At 39.3% G+C, this 10394-nt stretch overlaps 1 protein-coding gene across 1 annotated transcript in view; it reads right to left on the bottom strand.

Annotated features, from left to right (window-relative positions):
• Positions 1-986: 986 nt before the first annotated feature.
• Positions 987-10394, bottom strand: part of poc1b (POC1 centriolar protein B) — a 117351-nt gene continuing 107943 nt past the window's right edge. The window contains exons 11-12 of the mRNA XM_039761792.1: positions 7709-7924; positions 987-1449 (exon numbers count right to left, since the gene is read on the bottom strand). Coding sequence (XP_039617726.1) covers positions 1306-1449; positions 7709-7924 — 360 coding nt within the window. The 3' untranslated portion in view covers positions 987-1305. The remainder of the gene's footprint in view (positions 1450-7708; positions 7925-10394) is intronic.

A 10394-nucleotide genomic window follows, 5' to 3' on the forward strand; every position in this document is an offset into this window, starting at 1 on the left:
CCTCCAACTACTATTGCTTCTGTGTTTCAGGAGGGAACCAAGGAATGGCCAAAGACGGCAACCCATCTTGGAGAAAGACAACCCTTGGTGGGATAGGCCTACCTCTCTCAAAATGGCTCAGCTAAGGGAGGGGCCATGTGAGGGCTGTGTGGAGGGAACCAAGGAATGGCCAAAGACGGCAACCCATCTTGGAGAAAGACAACCCTTGGTGGGATAGGCCTACCTCTCTCAAAATGGCTCGCTCAGCTAAGGGAGGGGCCATGTGAGGGATGTCGCCCAGGAAACTTACCTGGCCGGGATGCTCTCAGCCTGGAAGGACTGCGGTTGACAGTTTACACAGGGCTTTGTGTCCCCTGGGATGCTAGATGTCAGCTTCCTGGGTTACAGCATTGCCAAGAATTCCCACAGGGCATCTTGGGAAGTGTAGTTCATCAACTCAGCCCTGCTGGGTTCTGTGGGTGCCGCCAAAGGGTATACTGAGGGGTTTGGCTGGCCCTACTTTTTTTGGGTTCCAACCTCACCCAGAAATGCTTCTGAACCACAGCTTTGGAACTCCAGAAGTGCATCTGGTCATTACATAAAAGGAGCTGCCTGCCTCAACTGCAGAAGCCAGAGTCAGGAGGACATGGACAAAACTTGCTGGAGGAGCGAAGGAGGCAGAAAGAGAGACAAAGAAAATATGACAGAGAGTCTGTATATGGGTGACTGTGATTGTGCAGTAGGAAACCATTCCTATAAGAGCTTCACACAAAATAAAAACCTTTTGTGAACTTGTATCCAAGACTCTGTATTGGGAGTTTGGGAAGCCGCAACTCCCCATGGTGGCCACACAGTCAAAATAATTTCCTATAAAACCATCGTTTTACTGATGTTATGTGTCTTTTCTTCATTATTTCATTTTCTTCATGTTTTACCTATTCATTCAGTTCTTAAGAGTAAAGAAATAAACATTTTATTATGTTATTGAGGGATAAAAACATTTGAGCTATTTAGAAATATACATTTTAATAACATAAAAACAGTGCAAAATTGCGGTTATTCAAAATGAAAATATAACATCAGGCAGCTGCTTGCCAAGTCCATCTGCCACTGGAACTGCCCATGATTAAAAAAAAATATATAACAAATATGGCTTAAATAACTAGCATCATCTATTTTTTTTTCAAGTATCCAACGTCTTCAGACACAGCTGAGCACCTCAAGGATTTTTTTTTCCAAACAGGTAAAATGATATGCAGTCAAACCCAGTCAAAAGTCAACAGGTGTTCTGAAGAAACAATGACTTCAGGGAGAAATAAAAAACATTTACTGGGATGATGATGAGGATCCAGTGCCTCCCTCCTTCTCGTCTGCTTGCCTAACCTGAAGTACAATTTTTGCCTGGTTTTCAAGACATTCCATTAACTGATCTTCTGTCAGAGTTAATCGTTGCTCAAGTACTGAAATGGTCTATAGATGAAAGAGGAGGAGAAAAAAAAAACTTTTTATAATAATGTCTAAGGAGCATTTCAACATGTATATCACACAGAGTCCCATACAGCAACCCAAGTACCACTATAGTCATTCATCAGTGAATGTTCAAACTCATGCATTATTAATACTTGGTGGGGAGTACACATGATGTACATTGGCAAAAAGTAATTGGCTTCCCATTGTACAAGAAGTTAAGCAAAACTCACTTAAATCTGTGTCTCATTTCACAGCTGCTTTACCTAATTTGTAATTAGTTGTGTTCTCTGCCTGCTCACTGAACTAAACACAACTGTTATTATACTGATATCGCTTCCTGCGATAGTGACGGGGAATGTTAGATCTCTTGTGAATAAAATGGACGAGTTGGCGGCGCTAACAAAGTCGGAAAAAAATTTCCAGGAGTGCAGTATTATGTGTTTTACGGAGACATGGCTGAATGAAAACATCCTGGACTCTGTAGTGGATTTAATCCCTTAACCTCTGTGTGGATATGGTTGTTCCCCAAAAAACTGTTCATTGCTTCCCCAACAATAAACCCTGGGTAACCAAAGACATCAAAGCCACACTCAACAAGAAGAAGAGAGCTTTCAGAAATGGTGACAAAGAAGAGTTAAGACTGATAAGGAGAGAGCTGAAATTTACGATTGCAGAGGGGAAAGACTGCTATAGGAAGAAGCTGGAAAGCAAACTACAAGTAAACAACTCAGGGAGATGTGGAATGGAATAAGGGCCATTACTGGCTTGAAACAAAAGAGAGATGTTGGGATGGATGGGGACGTTGAATGTGCAAACAACTTAAACTTGCACTTTAATAGGTTTGGTCTCCCTTCGTCCTTTCCCTCCACACCCGGCTTTTCTCACCTTCTTCTTTCTCCTCCTCCCTCTCCTGACCCCACAGCCTGCCTCTCTCCGTCCTTCTCAGCAGATGACATCAGAAGGGAACTGTGTAGACTAAATCCCAGCAAAGCTTCGGGTCCCGACGGCATTAGTCCCAGGGCCCTCAGATGCTGTGCTGCCCAGCTGTGTGGAGTGCTACATTTGATCTATAACATGAGTCTAAAACTGTAGAGAGTCCCGTTGCTCTGGAAGACATCATGTTTGATTCCTGTCCCTAAAAAGACATATCCATCGACACCCAACGACTACAGGCCATTGGCTCTGACTTCTCATGTCATGAAAACACTGGAGAGACTCATACTGAAACATCTGCGTATGCTGGTGGAGCCCTGGCAGGAACCCCCTACAGTTCGCTTACCGGCCCCGTATCGGCGTAGAGGACGCCATCATCTACCTGCTGAACCAGGCTCATTCTCATCTGGATATTGTTGGGAACACGGCGAGGGTCATGTTTTTTGACTACTCCAGTGCTTTTAACACAATCAGACCATCACTGCTTGGTAAGAAGCTCACAGAAATGCAGGTAGACACCCCACTTGTAGCCTGGATTACGGACTATCTAAACCAGTGTTTCCCAAACTCGGTCCTGGTGGACCCCTGTGGCTGCAGGTTTTTGTTCCAACCAGATTCCTAATCAGTGACAACAACAGATAGCACTGATCTCATTTAATTAGCTGGTATTTTTTTTTCTTTTATTCGACATTTAGAAAAACTTAGCAGCATGATTTTTACATTTATAAGATATTTAGAAATATGTCTGCTTTTGCTATAATGCTTAACTCTCTTTTGTTGATTTCATTATACTTTGTCCTTTCTCTGTGCAGTTTTCCACCCTTCGTTGTATCTTATTAATGACAATTTAAAACGAGCAGATAAGACACCCAGGCAAACAACACTGAATAATCAAAGGCTGCAACTACTTTAGAGTCAGACCCAATAATTAGTAAAAAATGGATTAATTAAATAATTTAGAAGACCTAGAAAAGTAGAATGAAAATCAAGATGAAAATACTGTTAAAAAGAAAAAAATACATTATTCCTATATAACTGCTTGGTACATTTTAATATATATATATATATATATATATATATATATATATATATATATATATATATATATATATATATATATATATTTAGCAAACTTTATTAGCCCAGGAGTCCAATTAAAAACAGAATCTGGCTGGAACAAAAACCTGCAGCCACAGGGGTTCACCAAGACCGAGTTTGGGAAACACTGATCTAAACAATTGACCACAGCATGTCCAACTGAAGAGCTGTCGCTCTGAAAGCATCAAGAGCAACACGGGGGCGCCGCAGGGAACTGTCCTATCACCTTTCCTCTTCACCATCTACATGTCTGATTTCAGATACAGGTCTCAGTCATGTCACCTGCAGAAATTTTTTGATGACTCTGCCGTTGTGGCCTGTATCAGGGATGGTCAGGAGTAGGAATACAGGGATGTGGTGGAAAATTTTGTTGGGTGGTGTGAGCAGAATTATTTACAGGTAAACATCACAAAGACAAAGGAACTGGTGGTGGATTTTAGGAAGTGGGTTCCTCCTCCCACCCCTGTCACTATCAGAGGAACGGAGGTTGAAGTAGTTAATGACTATAGGTACCTGGGATTACACATTGACAGTAAACTTGACTGGTCCAAGAACACAGACATTGTGCTCAGGAAAGGGAATAGCCGGCTCTATCTAATGAAGAGGCTTAGGTCGTTTAATGTATTCAGGAAAATGCTGACAATGTTTTATCACTCTGTGATGGACAGTGTGGTGTTTTTTGCAGCTGTGAGCTGCAGGCTGAACAAGCTGATTAAAAAGGCTGGTTCTGTCCTAGGCGTTAAACTAGAGGATCTGACGGAGATGTCCAAGAGGAGAATGCTGAAAAAGCTCCTCAGTATCATGGACAAACCCTCTCACCCCATGCAAACCTCCTTGAGGAACCATCAGAGCACACACACCAAAAGACTCATTGTCTCCAAATGCAAAACTGAATGCCACAGGAGATCTTTTCTACCTGTGGCAATAAGGCTTTATAACTCATCTTCGTTCTGTAGGTGATCTTTTTCAGCCTTCACGGCATTATGTTAGTCTCATTCTGGCATCACAAGCGGCTAGCTCATTTTACTGAAGCACAAGTACCAAGTCACTTTTTATAACCTACAATAACAATCTGTATTTAATAATAATCTGTTATATTTATATTTTGTATATTTGCACAGTTGTCATATGCTTGTTATATGCTGTCATATTTTTGTACATTTACACAACTGTCATATTTTTGTATATCTGCACAATTACTATTTTTCCCTTTTTAAATCTTTACTGTACTATCTTTATTTCTCTTGTTGCACTGAACATGCCAATAACATAAGAATTTCCCTCGGAATGAATAAAGTTCTTATCTTATCTTATAACATACAAATGATTATTTAACCAACAATAATCACACCAGATAAATTTAACTGGTTACAACACTACAATATTGGGGAACATGGTGGTTATTGATGTTGCCTCATAGTTGTAATAGACTTCAACCCCAAGTCTGGTTCACTGCCTGTACAATGTTTGCATTGGGTCTTTCTGTAAAATAAATTAAATTGGAATTTAAGTTAGGTGGCTGCTCTAAAGTGGTCTGACATAAGTGTCTGTCTGTGTGTCCTGTGATGCGACCATTACTTCTGGAACAGGCTCTGGGCCCCAACATTCCTGAACTGGAAAGACCATGTGTAAAAGTTGCAAAATATTACTTAACGTGAATAATATAAATCATGATTATTATGTTATACACCTGTCAGCTGATTTAATGACATGGCTGTGAGTGACTTGTCATAGTCATAAGGTATACAAGTAAAATTCCGTTACAACGAATATCTTTACAACAAAATTTTCATTACAACAAAGTATTTTTATGGTCCCGACAGTTTCCCCATATGACACGAGTCTATAGAAATCTCGTTAATAGGAAATACATTCAGCACATACTTTTATTACAATGAAGTACCCAGAAGACCTTGAAATGCCTGAATGAATCACGTACAGAGCAGTTAGTTCTGTGGCCGCAGCTCATTTGTGCGAAACAATCCTACAAACAGAAACATTGTAATTTTTTTTCTTTCTTCAAACTTTCCTCATACTGTTTTTTTTTTTTTTTTTTTGCTCATCAACATTTGAAAAACATCCATTCGAGTTTAACTCATTGCCACCTTCCTATAGAAACGGCAGACATGAAAAAACGATAACAGTTCATATTAGAAAAAAAAATTACATTTTTGCTGCTCTCAATTGCGGTTAAAAGAAAAATGACGATATCAGTGAATTTGGAATTTTGCCATCAACGCCGTCAACTTTCTTGAAAGACCGAGCAAAAAAAAGAAGAAAAATCTCTGGTTGCAAACGTATGTGAACTGCTGCATTTGAAGACGTAAATAAAGCATTTTTTATGTGGTTCAGTGATGCTCGTTCAAGAAACATTCCTATTAACACGGCACTCATTCAAGAAAATGTCAGGTTAAACTCTCTTGGGACCTCCCACAACTGGATGACATGCCGAAGAGCATCCTAAAGTCCAATCTCAGAGTCTATGGAAGACTGTTTATCAGCAGGCTCAAAGCTATGCTGCGTCTCTCCGCCAAAGCAAACAGTGGGCAATGCTAGGTACATTGTAAATGCAGATTGCATGATACTTGGTCACTGATCTGGCCAAGACCCTGCCTGACTGCTGTATCCGTGTATAGCAGAGTGGCAGATCACACTACAATAAATAGGTGTGCCGTTCCTGTTTCAAGCTGAATAAAGCTGGTTTTGCTAAAGTACTGAGACTAAGCCTCATGTTTTGGGGTGGAAGACAGGGACTTACAGCGCGACCCCGATCTTTTATGATTTGCTTCTGTGTTTCTTCACTGCAGCGCTATGAGCAGCCCGATGTTGCCCTGCTCCGGCAACAGGCAAACAATCTTCCACAGACCGCTGCAATCGTGCTTCGTGACGCACTTCAGTGTGTCGTTCCCGTTGGTGGGGTGGGGTGGGGATGTATAGCGGGATGGGGTTGGGTCTCAAAAGAGTTCAGAAACCTCACAATATGAAGAAGAAAAGGATGATTCGGCTCCTGACTGATAACTGTGCTGCCCACAACATGCTTCTACATTTAGATAATGTTCGTGTTGAATTCCTCCCACCCAATTACACAGCAGTTTTTCAGCCATTGGATTTGGGTATCATTCACACCCTGAAAGTGTATTATTGCAAGGAAATGCTGAGAAACATTCTCGTCAGCATAACTTGTAGGCAGGAGAAGATTAAAATTAACGCAAAAGAAGCTATTTAAATGATTGCAAATGCCTGGACGCAAGTTAAAGAAAGCACTATAGCAACAAATACAGAATCTCGTTATAATTAAATTTTTTTAGGTACCTGGGAGTTCGTTGTAATGGAATTTTACCTGTATGTGCTACTCAAATCTTTAAGATTTATTTTTGTAATTATTTTCAATTGATTGCATTAGATTAAAGGTACTTTCAATCTTTCATCTGTCTGTTTTTTTTACAACACTAAGTTTAAAACAACAACCAAATAACCTCCATAAATCCAGAAACTCCATGATGCTACTGAAAATGACAGACATTCAGCCCAATGCACATTTTGCATTGGTCAGTCTGCCTGGGGTTTTTTCCAGAACGTGCTAGCTATTATTCTGAATTTGTTTACAAATTAGATCACTGGAGCAGATCTTTGCTTATTTGATGCAATGCTGACCCTTTTCCTTTTAAAAACATTAGAACAACTGATGCAAGAACAATTTTTCTTCTCTTTAACCTTTGTGCAAATCTACCCTTAACACTACAATACAAGTCTAAGCAACTGACACGCAGGATAAAAGACTTGAGCTGAGAAAACTGTGTGGTAGTTCCGGGGGTGTGATAGCAGGCTGCTTGCTGCTTATTGACGCATTTACAGGACAAAAGATGCTGATGGAGAGGTGCAAATCAATTTAAGGTGGGACGGATCTACAAGTTTTTTCGTAGGCTCTGGCAATTCTAGTGTTAACAAGTTTCCAACTGTGTCCCCATGTTTTTGTAAAACTTATTTTAAAGTAACTTATGAAAGAAATTAGTATGGAGGATCCCATCACTTTAAACACGTCAATCATGACACCTCTTAATCTCCATTAAATAAACTGAAAAGCTCAACTCTTTCAATGAAACATATTTAGTCATGGCTGGCATTGGATATTATGAATAACTGAAGAAAACAACCTATATAAATGCACCAAAAATATTTAATACTCCCAATTTTTAAAAGCTCCAGTAGCATAGCTGAAAATACTGACCTGTGTTAACACTTCTAGCTGTTTTACAATAGTTTCCATTGTGCTGACAAGAGATGTTGGAATGCCGCCACTGCGTTCTTCTTGAGAGGAACTCTCTGTACTTCTGTCACACTCTTCTTCATCCTCTCGCAGCCTCTCCCTGGAACTACGCAACACTTGAACACCTCTCTGCCACTCACTGCATGCTGGAACACTGCCCTCTTCTCCAAGCACCCTCTATAACAAAATGTAAATGAAATTAAAAAAACAATGGACAAAACCATAGCTTGGAAAGTAAGGGTTTAAGTACAGCTATGTAAATCTGAAATGCATGCCCAACAATAACAATAATAAATTAGTAAGTATTCCCTATATTAAAAGTACTTCAAAAATATTCAAAAGGGTACAACAGAAATAGAAGCATAGAAAAGACTCAAATAACAATTTGTAGAAAGTAGTAACAGCAGATTAGTACATGAAACACCAAATTCTGGGTGAGCACAAGTATCATCTAAGAATATGTTCACATTACAAGCCTCATTGCACAGTTCCAATTTTTTGCACATATTGAATTTGTCTATCTTGAATCTTTACATTTATAAGTACAATCGACCTGTATCGGACTGTAATGTGCATGCAACTGTCCTTCAAAACGGCACACGTCTGCACTGATAAGTTTGTACATGAGTCATTTGTGTCACCAACAACCAAAATAAAAAAGTCTCATTTGACAGATGACTCACTTTATTAAAACTAATAAAATGGCTGTGCTAGTAGCTAGTGTATGGATCAAATTTTGCTCTTGAGGATGGCAAACAGTTCATCAACCATACTTGATTAAGTTGAAAAGGCAAAAAAAGCCAGTGGCTAGCTTTAGCTATTTCCACAGATATTTCTGGAACTGTTGCACCATGAGGTGTTTGGGTACGAGGAAGGAGCCAGCGATGGTGGAAAAATGACTCTTTACAGCTGTAGCATTCCTCTACTGTTGTTTTGCTGCACTGTCGGAGCTGGATGATGATGGCAGTGGTCAGTCCATGTGTATAGGTAAAAGAAATAAACCACATGAATTCTGATCTGACTGCTCTCATTCCTGTCACATGGCCATTGCTATGCCAATGGGTGGACAGGACTGTGTTAGTATTTCACGGGCCATATAGGAAAAGTAAAGAGACCTAGAGGTTAAATCATAATCAAGATGATTGGATTATGGGGTGGTCAAAACCAAAAAGACTGATGAACAGCAATGAAGTCACTCGTTGCAACTTCCAGTACATCTGATCCAAGCAACCCTCAATATTAAGGCAGAAATGGAATCATGATGGTTTAGAACCTATAAAAAAAACCCCACAAGGTTTCAAAAATGTATCTGTGACGATAAAAATGAATAACATACTAGAGTTCATAACACTGATTTTAGTAATACAGTCTGGCACAAGGAGTTTTTAAGCTTTATAGATTATCAATAGTTCTAGAAGACACAGGAAGTCATTAAGTGCTCACTGAAGCTGGCCTCTTGGTAGTAGAGCCTTGTATCTGCCAGAGCTGAAATAGCAGATCTGTAGGGTCATCTGCCTTTTAGCAATTACTGATGTCAATAAGGAATGTGATGAAATCTCAGACAAGAGTCTCAGTATAAGAAAAGGACAGGAATGATCAGACATGGGATATGGTGCAAAAGTGGAAAAAATGTTTTGTAGCGTCATTTACATGAACTATGCAAGAAAGAACAGAATTAAATTTGATACCAAGATTCCTTGTGTAAAACAGAAGTATAATAGTATTGTCTAGAGTGAATGAACATTAGTGACTGTAAATTACCCTGATTTGTGTTCTGTTGTAGTTTAATTATAAAAACCTGCACTCCATCACGCATCTAACTTCTTCAATACAGGTCAATTTCTGATGAAAACTATTTTTAACACATAAACATATCAGAGTATCATTCACATAAACGCAGAAAAGTGCGGATAATATGGCCACATTGAAGAAGTAGATACGGACAAACAAAGGGCTAAGGTACAAGGCCTTGAGGGGCTCTTGCTGGTTAGGTAGTTAGGCTATGCTTGAGACACCCAAGATAATCTTCGTTCTGGGCAGAAGAACATTGTGATGGACAGTATCTAGTCCTGCACTAAGGTGCAATAAGTAAATTGATAGTTACTTCAAGTGGAGCAGCTTCACAAATGTGCTGCACCCTGAAGCTGAGCTGAAAGGGTTTCATCAGGTATTAGAAGTAACTGGTGAGTTGGGAATTAAATTTTCACACATTGCTAGTTGGTGCTGAATAGCTTTGTTAACTCAAAAAAAATTAATCTGTACTAATTGAGAAAATCTGAAACAGCCAAAGACTTCTTCAATGCACTCCAAATAAATATGACCAGACAAGCAAATTTCTTAAAGAAAAACATTTCACTGGGTGTTGTGATTGTCTTCTAAAATAAGGCTACCAAGACATCCTTCATAATGATTACTGTTGTAAATAAAATACAAAAATATTGAAAAATAGAAATTAAAACATTACAGGCAAACACAACCCAAGTACAGTATATTAAGCGTCTTTCAAGTGGTATCCTGGCAGATCAGTAAAGCTTTTAAAAATTCAATCTCTGAAACACAAAATTCATTATGCCAGAATTCTATAATTTATTTTAACAGGGCTTTGTCAGAAAATAAAGAACTTTTCCTCTGCCTTATTCAAACAATT

This window comes from Polypterus senegalus, chromosome 8, assembly GCF_016835505.1.
Source record: "Polypterus senegalus isolate Bchr_013 chromosome 8, ASM1683550v1, whole genome shotgun sequence".
Taxonomy (NCBI): Eukaryota; Metazoa; Chordata; class Cladistia; order Polypteriformes; family Polypteridae; genus Polypterus; species Polypterus senegalus.